At 36.8% G+C, this 17,161-nt stretch overlaps 2 protein-coding genes across 2 annotated transcripts; one reads left to right on the top strand and one right to left on the bottom strand.

Annotated features, from left to right (window-relative positions):
* Positions 1 to 5,299: 5,299 nt before the first annotated feature.
* LOC113774701 (probable ribosome biogenesis protein RLP24) lies at positions 5,300 to 7,960 on the top strand. Its single transcript, XM_027319304.1, has 5 exons — positions 5,300 to 5,530; positions 6,271 to 6,380; positions 6,919 to 7,032; positions 7,133 to 7,269; positions 7,359 to 7,960. Exons 2-5 carry the CDS (start codon positions 6,300 to 6,302, stop codon positions 7,528 to 7,530), a joined length of 504 nt encoding a protein of 167 aa, XP_027175105.1. The 5' UTR covers positions 5,300 to 5,530; positions 6,271 to 6,299; the 3' UTR covers positions 7,531 to 7,960.
* Positions 7,961 to 11,109: 3,149 nt separating this feature from the next.
* LOC113772963 (zinc finger protein 10-like) lies at positions 11,110 to 12,466 on the bottom strand. Its single transcript, XM_027317464.1, has 2 exons — positions 11,519 to 12,466; positions 11,110 to 11,214 (listed from the first exon to the last, which is right to left on the bottom strand). The coding sequence occupies exons 1-2, from the start codon at positions 12,464 to 12,466 to the stop codon at positions 11,110 to 11,112; spliced, it is 1,053 nt and encodes a 350-aa protein (XP_027173265.1).
* Positions 12,467 to 17,161: the final 4,695 nt, after the last annotated feature.

The following is a 17,161-nucleotide window of genomic DNA, read 5'->3' as shown; positions in this document are numbered from 1 at the left end:
TGGTACAGTAGCAACGAAAAACATTTTTCGGTTTCACGAGTTTAGGCTCTAGAACATAGAGGGAGGGGTTGCACTCGGTCAATGGATAAGATTGGGGCTCCTTTGGTTTAATTAACGAAGTTAGATTTTCCCTTGTAACCACCACCACCACCACCACCAACCCCCCCCCCCCCCCCCCGGGGGGGGTTTCCTTTTTTCTTTTGGTTATTAGGAAGCTGAAGCTGCCTTCCAAAGTCTAGGAGTAGGACCAGTTGGGCAAATGAATCTGATCGACATTGAACTTCATCAAAGATGAATGAAGATAGACTTTATTTATTGTTGGGGAAGAGCCAAGAGGCATAAGATCTACACAATCTTGATAAAATCAGAGGCATAAAGGCTAACACGAGGGAATACCAATGTTTTAAAAATCGGACCGTTAATTGAACCGGTGAAGTGAAACGGTCGAGGTTCAATCGGTTGGACCGGTTCAATGAATTTTTTTAAAAATAATTTATATAAATATATATGTACAAAATAAGACATGTAATGGACTAATTTAATACTTTATATGATGAAAAGTTTACTATTTTTTAATAACTTAGATTTTTAAAAATAAATTTTTTAAATTATAAGTTAAAACAAATAAATTTCATCTCAATTTCAATTATATCTAAATCCAACCCAAAAATATCATAATATTTTGAAATTATACAAAATTTACGTCTATGAGAATTTAGATATTGTGAACTTAAATTTTAATTTACGTTTTGGGATTTAGAAATTGCAATTTAAAAAAGAAAGTTTGGAGTTCAAAGGAAGTCAAAAAAATCGAAAATAGAAATGTAAACTTGATAAGAAACAAAAAATGAGATAAAAGTGAGTGGTTGTGGCATTAAATAATTTGGGTTAAAAAATAATTCTTTTTTAACTTTTTTCAATTTAATGGACAAAAATAAAATTAAAAGATGGAAGAAAACATCAATAAATTAAAAATAAAGAGGTTTGATTAAAAAGGGAGTGACAAAAGAAAAGAGGATAGAGAGAGAGAGAGAGAGTTGAAAATTAAAAAGAAAGAACCATGAGAGGATGAGATTTTGTAAGAAAAATGGAAAAAAGAAATATGAGTGTTTACTTTATATAAATAAGTTATCAAAAAAAACTAATAAGATGTGATGGTGCAACGGTTAATACATTGGTCTTCTATTACAAAGGTCTTGAATTCGAATCTTGATAGCTACATTTTGTAAAAAAAAAAAAAAAAGAGGGAAGGTTGAAAACCGGTTCAATTCGGTTCAAATGGCAGTTTTTTCGGTTCGACCGATTCTTGACCGATTTTCTGACAAAGTTAACTATGGCATTGAACCGGACTGGTGCCATGGCCGGTTTGCGGTTCAACTGGTCGAACCGGCCGGTTCGATCCGGTTTTCAAAACATTGGGGAATACAGCAGTTGTACCAACATTTAGCAAATTGATTTAATTTCTCGTAATAGTGAAGAAAGCAATGCCATGCGCGGTTTCAGAGCCAGTAACAAATGTTGCATTATTAAAATTTCTTTTTTTTTTTATAAATTTCCTGGTGGCTTATAAAATTTGTGGCACCATGAGGGAACAGAAGAAGTCGGAATGGCGAATGATACTTTAACAACCGCCAAAGGACGTCATTAGAGAGGAGACTTATGGCGTATTTGATAATCAATTCAGCACTTAAACTTAATAGAATAAGATTTTAATATATTTAGATCGTTTGATAACTAAAATTTGAACATCTGAATCAAATTAAGTGGCACTGAATTTTCTAGATAAAATTACTCCCAAAATTAAGTGATAAGCTATTCACTTATCATTGAATGTGATATGTACTCAAATGTATTCTATTTAATACTTAATAATTCAATAATTGAATAGATTCATATTTCAAATTTTAGATTTAAAAAATGCAACCTTAGATAGACAGAACAAATACACTTGCGCGACCAAGTAGGGAATCCCGTGGAAGACAACCTGGACAAAATCTCCGCCCTTCCACCTCCCCTTGTTCTGATTAGTCATCATAAGAGCTATTCTCAAGCCTTTTGCCTTTCCCATATAGCAAAATGCTACTGGCAGATGTTCATATATTGGAAAGAGTCGCCTGACAAAGTATTATGTCGTACTAATTACGTGTAAATGCGCCTGCAAAGTAAATCGCGGATGTAAAAGCTGTCGCTAGGCGTGACGAGTTAATTAGAGGCAGCTGATGTGGTGCCAATCCCATTTTAAGCTCATTAATTAATAGACATGCTTGGAAACCCTGCATGATCATAAACAAGGCCAACGCACCATGATGACCAAATTCCTCATCTATTTCGCTGTGCATTTCATCTTCTCATCAGCCAATGAATCTTGGCTCTAACTCAAAAGCCACCACCAAAATACACACACACATATATATATATATATATAATTCAAAATTTCTGATTTTTTGGCTCGATAGTCATAAAAAAGGAACTAAGTTTCTCTTTGGACTGTAAGTCAAGAATTCGAATTTTATTTATAATAAAAAAATTTCAAAGGAGATGTCAGAACATCCCTTTGATCTAATTCTTAAAATAGGATAAATTAAATTATAAGATTATCATGTTGCGGCAAAAAAAAAAAAAAAAAAAAGTACATGCGTACACAGTCGAAAAATGGTGAAAGTAGCCAAACTTTCATTGCACTGCCCACCTCATAGTTGCATGACGTTGCAGCGCGTGGTGTAAATGAGATTTATTGGCATGTCAACATGACGGTATCTCAGATGCTGACACTTGACATTTCCTAGTGATGCAAGGGCAAAAAGACTCGAGAGTTGCAATTTCTACGAGCCTTAAGTATGCAACAAAAAAGCGTGCTCTGCCTCATCAGGCACGGAAGCAAGTAGAATGCCGTGCATGTGTAGTGATTTATATGCAGAAGTAAAACTTAAAAAATATATATATATATACTGGACAGTGATTCCATGACAGCCCGACCGACTATTTCATCAGCATCCGGTGAAAAGGTTTCAAATGTATGTAGACGGCCTGGTGTTTGAGTTACACCTGGAAAGAAAGTAGCCGTATTTAATTATAGGGCAAATTATCCAATTGACCCTTGAACTCTTTGTCTAAGTAAAAATAAGCCCCTTATCTATTTTTTGCTGACTTTAAGCCCTCGAACTTGTAAAATTGGACACCTGTGACCCTTTTAGCCAGTTTCTCCGGTTTTGCAACCGAAAAGTAAATTCACACGAATGCCAGTATGCTTTTAAGAAGGGCATTTTTGTCAAAAGATTCAAAACTCGCTTGCCCAGTATTCTCTACCTCCCCACATCACCTCTTTCCTCTTCAATTCCAATTCCAACTCCCTCGCCCTTCACCATTCCGACACCTCTCTGTCTCTTTACCCTTCTCTCTCCCCTCTCTTCCTTCCCTTCTCCCTCCACTCTCGTCCCTTCTCCCACCTCCTCCGCTGCCTTCCTCCACCTCCTCTCTAACCCTAACCCTCGTTCTATTTTCATCACCTCCTCACCTTTCCTCGGCAGCACAACTGTTCTCTTCCGCTTCTTTATTTTTCATCCTACCCGGAAGGCGTTTGTGAAGCTCAAGGTTCGATCTAACCATAGGGATTTGAGGTTCGATGATAACAAGTATGGCATTGTTTTCGCGGTTTCTCATGGCGTTTCGGTGAAATTGGCGGGTGGGAGTAATTTTTTCAACATGTATTCTGTTTCGAATTCGAAGATTTGGGTTTTTGCTATCAAATTGGAGGCAGATTTTGAAGAGGTGAAGTTGATGAAGTGTGCTGTGATTGATTGTGTCTTGCCGGTTTTTTCCATGAGTGTCTTGTCTGGGCATTTGATTTTGGGAGAAGAGAATGGGGTTAGGTTTTTCCATGGGAGAGGAGATGAATAGGAGGGAGAGGGAGAGGTTGCGGGAGAGAGGAGAGGAGAGGGAGACAACATCGGTGAAGAAGTCAATGAGGAGAGAGGAGTTATTCCTTTTTTGCTTAGAATATGCAGACAAAAATGCCCTTCTTAAAAGCATACTGGCATTCGTGTGAATTCACTTTCCGGTTACAAAACCGAAGAAACTGGCTAAAAGGGTCACGGGTGTCCAATTTTACAAGTTTGAGGGCTTAAAGTCAGCAAAAAATAGATGAGGGGCTTATTTTTACTTAGACAAAGAGTTAAAGGGCCAATTGGATAATTTGCCCTTAATTATATGGACAAATACATTCATGTTATTTCCACTTTCTAGCACTCACTTCTTCTCCTCTCTTTATCTAAATTTGCTATGCCGTGTGAAGCCAAAGTTGGGCGGGCTGCTGCGTTCGGACGCTAGTCAGTGATAAGCTCTAACTTGTGATAGTGACCTCGCAAGCATTGATGACACTCGTCTCCTTAGCTCAGAATGTTGGTGTTCACTGAACCCAACCCGTATCTGCTAGTTCTATCTAATGAAATATGGGTCAGCCCACATTAATGCACTAGGTGGGCCTGCAGAAAAAGGTGGGAGGCATTCAGCAAAAGCTTCCCAACCAAGAGAATTTTAAATCTCTATTTAGGTGTAGATCAAGGGTTTTAATCTTTAGGCCTATATTCTAAATATTCAGGTCTGGGTTGATAGTGGTTCAGTCACTTTTGAGTTAGTAAGTATAAAATAGAATTTATCGTGATCGATAATATTTTAGGTCGGTGGTGGTTCAATTTCCTTCGAGTTAGTAGGTCTATAATAGAATTTATCATGTCCAATAATTTTTGCATGACCAATCAGAACTACATTTGGGCCCCATTTGGGATTGCGGTTTTTTATAAAGTGACATTTTTAAGTATTAAAAGTAGTTCTAAAGTGTTTAATGAATATTTTCTCATAAAATTAAGAGTAGAGTTTTTAATGTCGAAAGCACTTTTAGCAAAATTTCAAACTTTGTGCTTTTAGAATAGCTTTTATGATTTTAAAAATAAAATATCAAATTTAATCATTTTATCCTATATTATGAATCAAATAAAGAGATAAATACTTTCAAAAATTTTCAAATTACATATTATCTAATATAATAAGTACTTATTGAATTATATTTTTAAATGATATATTTAAAAGCACTTAACAAGTTATTATAAAAAAAAAGCACTAAACAAATTAATAAGTACTTAAAATAATTTTCAATAACTTACCGCAACCCATGCGGGCTGCTAGCCAAGCTTGGTTACTAACGCACCGGTAGACCATGATGCATGATGCATGATGCATGATGACGCTGAGTTTTTACTAATTGACCAAAACAGAACCTTGCCATAAAATTCCTTACCCGCCCCGCAGTATAGGGGGTAAAAGTGGTGATTGGCAAGGAACCAGGAGCGCCGAAGCATCGAAAAAATCATCGAATCTGGGGTTCAGTCAAACCGCCTCCGCTTGGGCCAGAGCATTAGGGTTTCGATTTAGCCGAAACCGACCCCTTGGAACTCTCCCTCTCTCTTCCCGGCGGCGCCATCTCTTCTCTTCTCAGTTGGGGCTTCTGAACAATCCAGCCTCTGGCAGCAAACAGGTTCGGCCCTCTAATTGATTCACCGTCTCACTATGCTTAGTCTGAAGCATTACTACTGATTAACATTCTTTATGCTCTTCTTTGAGAAATTGATTTCTACTGTTTCAGTGCTTGCTACTGCTCCAACTTGCTCTCTTCTTCTCTTCGTTTGGGTTTTTTTTTTTTTTTTTTTTTACAAACCAATTGTGTTTTACAGCTGCTTCAAATGTGTAAATAACATTGCAGAATCAAGCAATATTATTCTCTTAGCTGAAAATTCAGGAGAATTTTTTAAATATTATCCCGTTGGAAGCTATCCGTTCTGTCTCGTTTAGGTGATATATCACCCTCCTCGCTACACTGCTTTTCTTGTGGTGGTTGGTGGCTTGTGTGTTTGTGCACGGCGTGCACTTGTTTGTACTTGGCAATACTAGTGCAAAATCTGATTGCCCAAATAAGTTTGCTTTTACTACTTTGGAGTTGATTAGTGGCCCATTGCATTGTTATGAATTACAGTCACAATTTAATTTTTTTGAATCTTTTAGTTAGGATTTCTTGTTTATTTTTTTTTATCTATAGTAGTTATGACTTTTTAGCTACTGAATGCTTCTAATTTGCTTAATATACTTTCTATTTCAACGGTAATATTTTTGTTATATACGTACAGAATACTGGAAATTGTGCCTAAGATGTCCTTACTGGGACATACAAGCTAAATGATGCTTTTGGTAAGTTTTCTTTTTCTTTTTTTTCTCTTGCAGAAAATATAAAACTTCCATTTTGAGGCGTAATGAGGTTGGAGAAATGCTGGTTCTGTTCCTCGACGATATATCCGGGTCATGGTATTCAGTTTGTCAGAAATGACGCAAAGGTAAAGTATGTGAACCTGCTAAAATATGGTGTTCGTATCAAGTAGTTGGAAAAACGCTTAGACGAGCTAACTCAACAAGGCTTAGTAGATGTTATGCTTGTAACAATTGGCCCTTTCCCTTAGTAAGAGCAGGGAAAGCTCCTTATCTTACCATATGCAGTGTGCAGAGATGCCCTTTGGGGCAATGTCAGTTGAATGAATCTCCAAAATTACCCTTCGATATAACGTTGGTTTTTATTGAACCAAGGCTGAGAAAGATATTTCAAAATGGTAGTTTTCTTTTACTGAATGACTGCCCACCCTGCTTTCTACCCATGGGAGCATGCCTCAAGCACTAGTTTAAATTAGTTCACTTGACAAAGATTAGATGTAGCCCTGGATGTTTCAAGGTAGCTGAGATAGGCCGTCCACCTCTAGGGAAAAAAGTAATTCGATTATTAATTTGTATTGGGCTGTGCTCGGAAATATAAGCTACACATTTGGAATCTTATAAGTTTCTTACTTATGCCTTGTGATGCTGATTATCATTTATTTGCAGATCTTCCGATTTTGTAGGTCAAAATGCCACAAGAATTTTAAGATGAAGAGAAACCCTCGCAAAGTTAAATGGACCAAGGCTTACAGAAGATTGCACGGGAAGGATATGACTCAGGTAAGTATCTGATTGTTTATTGTAATTGGGTACCAAATTTTTGTTTACATATTTGCATTATTGGTCGTGTGGTTATTGATTTGCAAATATGTGATGTAAGGATTCAACATTTGAATTTGAACGGAAGAGAAATAGGCCAGAAAGATATGACAGGAACCTAGCAGAGAATACATTGAAGGCCATAAAGAAAATTGATAAAGTCAGAGTTGACAGGGAGGCTAGACACCATGCAATGAGGTTCTCCTCTCTACAATTATTTCATGTGGAACAGCCTGCATTTTTTGTCGTTGGGATATTTCATCTAATTTGTCTTAAAATTTGAACAGGATGAAAGGAAAGAAAGCTATGGAACGGAAAGAGGCAGCTAAGGAGTTGGAGCAGAGCATCCACATGGTCAAAGCTCCTGCTGCTCTTCAACAAGAGGCATCTCTCACATTGCCAAAGATCAAGGTGAAGGTTTCCCAAGAGCAGTCGCAAGAAAATCGTATGGAAGAGTAGAAGTTTTGGAGCATGCTTAAAAAGTTAATGCTGTTGACTGTCCTTAAGGCTCTCGTTGATCAAGTTGTTTGATGAGATTCAGACTTTCCTCTGGCAGTTGGTGGCGAAAATTTACCTGTTCCCATCTAGTGCACAATCTGCCACAGTTGATACGCTTGAGAATTTTACTACTGGAACTGTGATTCGTTTTGTATGATTGACTCTGCTGGTGTTGCTTATTGTACAACTTAGTCGAAAAATTTATGCCTTTCGAAGTACAGTTTTGCCGGTTACTGTCCTCCTCTTATTTTATTATTGCTGGAAGAACTGAAACTAAGTGGCCAGTATTGCATTGGACTCTTAGTCTTAGGTATGCAAGAATACAGGCAGTGGCATTCCCCTGTTGCTAAAAGCAGTAGCCTGAATAAGATCAAGCACAGTTTAATTTTTCTGTTTCGTTTGGTGAATAAATTCCACTTTGAAACCACAAGAAGTCAGCAACTTATGACACTTATAACTTAATTTGTCGGCATTTTTTCCGTTCTTATAAATTAGCCTACCATTTGCTGAAATCTCTGAACAGTATAACTTTGTCATTCCTTATTTCTTCGCAATTCTTTAATATAAGCCGGGATATATACCTTACCATAATGAATAAGACCAGATTCCTCGGAATTTACCCTGAAAGATAATACGGACTGAAATCTTCTCGGTGGTTTATGCTCCGAAGGGTGAGCTTTTATAAGAAGCTACTAAGTGTCTGCCAAAAGAATAGCGATAATTTCAGAAACCTCCCTTGAGGTTTTTAACAATTTCATTTAGCTCCCCCAAGGTTTTGAAAATTAGACATAACTCCCTTGTCATTTAAAGTGATAATACTACCCTTAAATATTTCAATGAAATTCCCTTATTTGGTATGTTTATATTTAAAATGACTTTTAAAATTATTTTTTCATTCTTATTCCTTTTTTTTAAAAATTTTTGCCAATAAAACTGTATAACTAGCATTATTACCTTTAGTTTCTATTGTAACTAAATGCCAAACTAGTGATTTTTTTATGAGTCAACTTATATGTAATTCAATATTTTTGTTGATCTTTGTTTTCTATTTTTTGGTATTAAAATTAATAATAAATAAAAAAGGCCCAAAACCACTACTAAATTATGATAATTCTACTATTTGAAAAATTTATAAATTCTAAATGAATTATTTCAACATTTTTTTCTATCTTATAAATCTAAATCCATAATAAAATACTATCAAAAGTATCCTATTTTAGTGATAAAATTATTATTACAGTTATTTATCAAATAGTAAGTATGGGCATGAAAAATTTGGTACCTTTTGCTTATATTATACTAGATAATCTTATAATTGTATAGAAAAACAAATTAAAACTCATTACACAAGGGTATTTTTGGGTATTCATTTAAAAATTTGACCAAGTCAATAATATTTTAAGATTCAGATTATAAAACTATTAAATCAAGGGCAGTAGGTGTAATTTTTCAAACCTCAGGGAAGCTCAATGAAATTGTCAGAAACTTTAGGGGAGGTTTCTAAAATTATCCCAAAAGAATATCAAACCTCACAATTGCCTAGCATGTCCTGGTATTGGATTAACAGCTAATTAGCTATAGCAAATTAATAGCTCCGCTTACCGAAACCCCAAAAAAAAAATTTTAAAAAGGGATATGGAAAGTTCTCGGTTCAGCCGATCATACGATGATAATTTAATTTTATCAATAATATGTCGAGCACAAAATTTCACACATGCACAAACACAGAGAGACCATTCGTAATATATGGCCACTGATTTCCTGGGAAAAACCCTCTCCCTGTTTCCATGCACTAATTAATAGCCTTCTTCCCAAAAAAAAAAAAAGGAATAACATAAATTAATGTCACACCTTTAGTTTTGGTTTTAGTGGAGAGCCTTAGTTAATTTTTTTTGATATAGCAATTGGGAAGAAAGAGACATTTAGCACGGAATCATTATTTTCTGAAATCTTCATAATTAATGTATATCTCGGAACTACAAAAATTCTCTAAACAGAGAAATACAGACTAGCTAGCTAGCTTGGAATAATCTGGCATTCCTTTTAGTGAATCCCCCATTCACTCACAGGGAAAACACAGAAACGGACACCTGATAATCCATGTGCACTTTCTGGCACTCCTATTTTCTACTACTATACTTCACTATCAAACCCGCCCAACTCCAGTACTCTGTACACCATAATCAAGACAAACCCTAGCCAATCGCCTTACCTCCCATTAAAGCAAACATTTGAGTTTTCTTCGAAAAACATAATACTAGTACTATTAACCATACAACTGATACAAGCCCCTCTTGCCACATTACACATACCGTTCTCTGTCCCTTACCATTAACAAATGAAACTCCCACATCGGAAAGTGATCTTAGATCCTTGGACTCATTAATAACGTGCTTTCGAACTGTACGTAGTTAATGCATCTAGCATTAATTAGAACCTAGTCTGAGGATATCAATTAAATTGCCTTCAGATTGCACATGGTTCCTCAGGATTTCAGGCCAGCATATCAAAAAATGCACCCGACCCAACCCAATCCAATCCTCTATCAGATTTCCTCTTAGATAGCACATATTAAATAGGGCTAGTTAATACACAATGATTTGAGCCTTAGACACCGTGAGGAGGCTGGAAACTCTATGATAAAGGCAGGCAGGGGCTATGATAATACTATAGGTAGGGTTAGGGTTTGGTTTAAGGGGGTCACAGTTTATAGTACTTTATTTCTCATTCTTTGGTCATTCTTTATTCTCATTCTTTATTCTTACTTGCTGATAAGGTGTAAGACGATGCTGTTAATGCCAATGACTGATGATGCAATAATATTCCCTTAGTGAATAGAAAAGGGAATTTGTTTAAATACTTAAATGGATTGATTCCTTGTAGTTGGTGGCAATTTTTGGAGGGATTGAGAAAGAGAGAAAAGTGAGGGAAGAGAACACAAGTGTATGGATTTATGCGGAGAAGATACTTAACTGCAACTACTGATCTGATCATCTGATGATGATGAATAATTGACAATAATACATCCAAAGGAAAAGGGAATCCATGTTGTGTTGTATCTGACTTATGTGTCCTTGAAAACCTAACTTTGCCTGTCTTCTAGACTAGTTTAGTTATGTAAAACAGAATGTCAGTGAGGTACTCAATGGAAAAAGGTGCTCTCTTTGCTGCATTCCGTGCAGCTTTAGTCAGTACTCTATACACAACACATGCTAATTTGTTCCACGTAAAAATCCCAAATGAAGTTCAATAGTATCATCAACCGGCACGATCCCTCTTTGTCTCTTTTTCTGGTCTTATGTGTATCTGTGACATTTCTCGACTCCAGAATCCACACATATTTATTAACTTGCTACTAGGTTATGAGGATGAAAATCCATGTTCATGAATCATGACTTGACTGCAAATGGCATGACAGTTTATATTGAACTCATTGCCTTTGCATAACCCGCATCAAAAATTACCAATTTCTACTGTACTCGTAGGGACTCTTTCTATCTTCCTGCTGCAAAACTCCACCAAGGCTTCTAACGTTTTAGTCTAATCTACTTGCAGGTAAGATATTTGTCTATTTCTTAGATAGGTATAAGCATAGCGATGACCCTTGACAGGTATAAGCATTGTGATGGCCGATGAATTCAAGCACTGCAATCATTACATCATATTTAGTGAACCAGATCAAGCCTGAATTGCACGAGATGGCCAAACAAACATCCTCCCTCTCATATTTATGAGATCGAAAAAAACGAAAACGGAAAACAAGATGGAAACTTATAATCTGCTGATATAGTGACAATTACACCCGGTAAATTGCCAGAAGAGAAATTAATTAGAATACCATACTTGCGCAAAGAGAAAGGAAGAAACATGATACATCAGAGCAATATGAAAATGGAATAGAATCTATGCATATGGCTATAACGAAAAAGAATTCCAAGTCTTACTTCACCTTTGGTGGATCGCCAAGCCTCAGCTCAAGATCTAATTCGTCTATGGAGTTGGGGCTCATTTTAGGCGGCAAATTTGACTGAAGAAGACATTTTTTATCAGCAAGAGTTGATGTTGGCAACAAAGTGACTGAAGTTTCATCCATTTTCCGTCTCTTATAGGTGTGAAAGTTTTCAGCGTCATCAGATGTATTTGAACGGGTTCGACAAAGTAGCAAATTCAAGCTCGCAGACAAATCGGCTTTGACATGTTCTCCATTAGCCCTACCATTTGACTTAACCGTTTTGGAACCCTTGTCTCCATTCTTCGAATCTGGGACATGGAAATATTTGTCTGCAACCAAGTTTGACCAGGATTGAGGAGACGACAGGTTACTCTTTTGGTAACTTTCATCGACGATAGTAGAAAAGAATTGAGGGGCGCCCAATATCTTTTCTTCACAATCCATGATCTTTGGCGGTGGTGAAGATGATGAAACCCTAATAGGCGATGAAGGTGATGCAAGAACAACTCGATGATCAGAGTCATTAGAATCATGGCTGTACAAGAAAGTACATATCTGAGGTGAATCCAAAGATGCACAGGGGTTCAGAATCTGGTGATTGCGGGAAAGAACTTCCATATGTGGAGTTGGAGACTGCTTTAACCTAGCCCTATCTCTGCGGTGGACATTCATGTGACCCCCTAGAGCCTGAGCTGACTTGAATTCTCTCCTGCAAAAACTACAAGTGTAAGATCTTGGAGGCCATGTGCAACCTCCGAGCCCTCCAGCTGCATCTTCGGCAAAAGCTTGCTCTTCCCATGATTCACCATACGAGCTGGGATTCGGTAATGATGCTGAAAATACATGTGAACCGAAATCATGTTTCCTCTTTGTCCACATCCAATATCGTGCTTGCTCCATCAAAAATATGTACGACCCTAATTCAAATCTCCCAGCTTCGGGCATAAAGAGTGAGCTGAAAATTGACGTCGATCGATCCGGGATAAGAATAACTGAAAGTTACATGAGTATCTGTGAGAAGCAGATTAGCTCAAATAATGAAAGAACTTTGCAATGTTAGAGATGGAAGGTAGAGTGGTGGGTGGTCTAGTTTGGCAGTTTCATGCAGCTACTCTTTTGGTTTTTAGTTGGCCACCGGGACACAATTACTGTAGCCTCATTTATATTCATTCTGCAATCTCTCCTCAAGGTGGAAACGAGGTTTAGACAAATTAATAGAGTGGGTCCTAGCTAATAATCCCGTCTCCCGCGAGTTACATGGTAACTGAGATCATCTGATTTCACTGATTGAATTGTTTATATGCGAGTTCCAGGAGAAAAAACAAGGGTAGAAAACTACCGTAATTGTTGGTTGTTATCTCGTGGCTTCATCAAGTCAATTTTGCATTTTGTCACCCTATGTCCTGATATATGTGAAGCTAAGTTTTATCTTCAAATTTTACCAAGTGAGCTTTTCAGCAAGCGGTAATTGAATGTTGACTCATTTGCAGAATACAGATGCATAATCCTAAACAATCCTAGAACTGAAGAATATCTGTCTGGGATCAACTCATCACTAATGTGATTCCAATTTCTCGCGTAAAGCCAAAGTAGCTTGTAGCGAAGTCGCGAGTCTCATGTGTTTCTAGAGATTTAATTCCTATACATGCCAAATATCCAAGTGCGCCCCGGGAAGATGAGGGTCTAATGATATCCAAATAATGCAAGACAAGAAAAGCATATGTAAGCCAAAGAAGCAATCTCTGAATGCACATATACAGTATATTTGGCTGCTTAATTTTGAGCTGCAATTTGAAAAGCCTCAATCTCTATTTCCTTATGTATTCACCTTTCATCTAAGTGGTCGGATACCAATCCAGTCGATTCGAGGATAAAATCCATCTTATAAAGCTCAAAATGACAACACAAAAAAAAAAAAAAAAACCTAATATCTCACCATTTAATTAGTGCTTACCTAAAAGTTTTTGCTCTTTCGCTCTTTCCGCCAAAAATAATAAATTAGATGTCCTAACATTTTCAGAGAATTCTGGGATGAAATTTTTTTAGCTAAAATTGTATTAACCGCCGAACCATTCTCTTAGATAAGGTTTTCTGAACGATTGTTGTTGCTCTCATAGAGAAAAGAGGGCAGTGCCTTCGTCAAGAAACTTTTGTGGTATCGAATTTAAGAGGCCCGACCGAGACGGAGCACCAATAGAAGCATCCATTTGGAATAAACAGAGTTGCATTAGTGTTGATTGTGCAGCTTCTATTCGAGTTCGTAACCAAGAGAATTCTTATTTGTCACAGGAATCCTGTTTCAGACAGGGAATTAACCGAGAAATACTGCATAAAAACCAGATTCCTCACTAATGACCAAATAGCTGTTACAAAGGATTAATAGCAGAAGTTTGGATTCGATCCACAGATGTAATTGCTAGCGTTTGAGTTTTTTCATTCACCGGTCTTATAAGGTTTTCCAAATTTAGACGATTGATAGCAACAATTTTCCAAACGACAGCTAAACTTTTTATGAAATTGATGTAAGGATATCAAAACCCACACACCATTAGGGTTTACGGATATGGTCAAACTTTAGTTCCATCCTATTAGTTAACTAATGTTGCTAATTGAGTTGCTGCACTTAAAAAAAAAATAAAATAAAATACGGTACAACAGACGCACCAACATTTTTCCCCAACATTAAAAGATGTCAATTACTATTTACTAAGCTTGTTTGAGAAACACAGACGCAACTCTTTATATCGTGAACCCTGTCAGAAACGTTACAATAAAATAAGCTGCTTGGCGACAAACCCTAGTTGGTGAAACAAGAACCATCACGTAACGTACATACAAGGGTTTCCGGCTTCCGCAGCATTTTACGAGTTCTTGAGCTAAAAAAATGTTGCAGAAAGTGAGTCATTTTGTTCCTTTAGCTTAGGACGACATTGCAGATAACGCAAGGCATGTATATATGTCTCAAGTGTGTCACTTGTATTACACGCGATAAGTAATTTGTCTGACCAAAGGATTTGAAACCAACCTGTTCCAGGGCAATGTTGATGATGCAGATTTTAAGCTGATATGATGTGATATTTGTTTGTTAAATCATTATTGTTTTGGTTAGAGAAGCCAGCAAGCGCACTTTGTATTACTGTCGACGGGAAAAAAAACAAAACCGGACAGTCATGTAAGCAAGTGTCCTATTAGCTTGACCTGAAAGCATCTATTATTTCTTCCGATGGGGAGAGTTTGATTCATTATTCTATTAGCTAGATAATAAGGAATCACAACCCCCCCCCCTCCCCCGGCGGGCCCCAAAAAAAGAAAACCAAGAAAAAAAAAACGATGTTTTGGCTTTACCTGACCATGTTAAATGGTGATTACCAATACCACTGCTTGAGGGACGGACACCTTTGACGTTTGCTGGTGTTGTCGCCAAAGCTCGTGAAGTGAATTTCAGGGCAGATGTTTTGACGTACTAGGAAGTTTATACCTTTTAGGGTTTTTAATTGTCTAAAACTTGGAGATTTATAGTTCCCATGTTTGGGGTTTTTTTTTTTTTTTTGACATTTCAAAGTAAACATTTAGAATCCAGTGAAATTGAGGACACTGCATGAGTAACTCAATTTCCCTATAATGAATAATACTCTATTGAATTGTCCATCAGTTCCAATTTCCCTCTGCAGAAAATACTACCAACTCTAAACCTAAACGAATTCGTGTAATTTGGTTAGTGCCAAGGTAGTAAACTTTGTATAGGTTTTTGTTATTGTATAATCAAACAATTTCATAGGAAAAGATGTGCAACTCGAGTGATTTTGTCCACTAATTAGTTTGCAGAGGCGTGCGACTTCAAAACTACTTAAAAACTATGCTTAAATCCTCGACCTCCTTGCATGTTTGCTCCGGAGAAAAAGGTTCTCCGTCTTTCATTCAAAATGAAATTATTCTCCGACATCAAATAAGGCAAAAGAAGGCTGACAAACAAGAGCTTTTGCGTTTTGGACTTTAGGCATGTTTGCTAGTATCAAGTTTACACTTGGTTTCTTTTCTCCCTTTTTTTTTTTTTGGGTAAAATGGCATGCGAATTGTCGTGTCGTTATTTTGATAGCTTGATTATTTAGCATCTAGTTGTCATGATCTGCTCCACCAAAGACCTTTGATATCGACACCATATGTATTTCTGAGAATAGAAATTAGTCAAAAAGAAATTTCATGAAGTAGGATTTACCTAAAGAGTGCCATCAAGAATGTTCGTAGACTGTGTAATACAGAGCAACAGAACAGATAAAATAGATTCAAAGGGAAAAGGTAGTGCAACTGCGACAAGTCCTGGAGGTACCCCATCTCTTATTATATGAGCACAAACACTTGTAGATGTCAGAACTCCTTAAACAAAAATGTCAGGGATTAGCTCAGTTATTTTGTTTTGCTTGGCTCCTTAGTGACCTTTCCTTTCAGGACGAGGGGCCTGGACGGTTGTCCCAGGCAGTTCACGGCCTGGATGAGGCCTCAAAAATTTGTGCGGCTTAGATCACGTCTTGTAACACGATTTTCACGCCGTGTAGGATCCACAAAAATATTGTTCTAGTGTTACTCGCTGTTGTTCTATTGTTACACCTTGTACAGGTGATGTTACACCATGTACAAAAAAGAATTGTTCATTTTCGAAGAATTTAGTAAAATAGCAAATTTTGATCAAACAATAAAAGGCCCATGATAAATACCAGTTACCTAGCTCAACATTAAAATTTAGAATCTTTCACTTCATCTTCACCAGAGCCGTGTTACAAAATTGTTGTGATACAATATTCTTAAAACGGAAAGTTAATACATTTCTCAGTTTGGGCCGACAAAAAGATATTTTAAATATACCTTACTTAGCCTTTTATTTCTTTGTTGACAATATTCTATTACTTCAAGTAGACGGATCGAACTTCAGCATGAGCAGTAGTCAGAATCCTTCATTACTTCCAGAATATGAGACGTAAAAGAGAGATATGATAATTATCTCTTGATAAATTAAACTACTATCCATTGTCTTTATTCAAGAGATTCTACTTAATTCGCATGTCTTCTTTCTCAACTTGAATGGTTTTTATTTTTGAAAAAGGCAATTCCTAGTTTTGGTCCTTGTTTCTTGTAAAAGGTAGTACAATAGAAAAATTCGTAAGAAATTGCGTCTGGGTGTAGAAAGTAGTGGTAATAGAAAAAGCCAAGAGGCTAAGAAATTTGAATGTGGAGGGGCAGGCGTGGCTGATTAAACCTTTGTCTCTGAGGTGACACCGGTTGATAGGAGTCGCTAAAGATCAAAGCATCCTCTAATCTGTAGAGTCCACGAATTTTTTTACAACGTTCCACTGAAAATAAAAAATTTAAATGTTAGTGAATTGATGGTTAGTTTCCAGCAAGCTAACAATCAATCACTATTGTGAGTCAAGGTATTGAACCCTGAAAATAACATTCAGCTTTCTTGTCAAATTTTAAATAAAATAAGGTTGTACAATGGTAGTATTTCTAATTTGGTACGATTTAGGATACCTGATCGGATTAATTTGTTGGCAAGTTGTTAGTGTTGGTATTTTCTTTAATATTCCTGGTCTAGCAAGGACAGAAGGCCTCCCCCTTTAAATAAAAAAAAAAAAAAAACACACA

This window comes from Coffea eugenioides, chromosome 6 (genome assembly GCF_003713205.1).
Source record: "Coffea eugenioides isolate CCC68of chromosome 6, Ceug_1.0, whole genome shotgun sequence".
NCBI lineage: Eukaryota > Viridiplantae > Streptophyta > Magnoliopsida > Gentianales > Rubiaceae > Coffea > Coffea eugenioides.
Note: the sequence above shows the minus strand (reverse complement) of the source record. Positions and strands in the feature narration are given on the sequence as shown.

Excerpts from the sequence above, each read along its gene's own strand:
- LOC113774701 (XM_027319304.1), top strand. The coding sequence starts at position 6,300 with ATGAGGTTGGAGAAATGCTGGTTCTGTTCCTCGACGATATATCCGGGT. Across the intron at positions 6,381-6,918 it reads TTGTCAGAAATGACGCAAAG|ATCTTCCGATTTTGTAGGTC; the intron begins GTAAAGTATGTG and ends ATTTATTTGCAG. Across the intron at positions 7,033-7,132 it reads ACGGGAAGGATATGACTCAG|GATTCAACATTTGAATTTGA; the intron begins GTAAGTATCTGA and ends ATGTGATGTAAG.
- LOC113772963 (XM_027317464.1), bottom strand. The coding sequence starts at position 12,466 with ATGCCCGAAGCTGGGAGATTTGAATTAGGGTCGTACATATTTTTGATG. Across the intron at positions 11,215-11,518 it reads GGCTTGGCGATCCACCAAAG|TGCTTGAATTCATCGGCCAT; the intron begins GTGAAGTAAGAC and ends TAATGATTGCAG.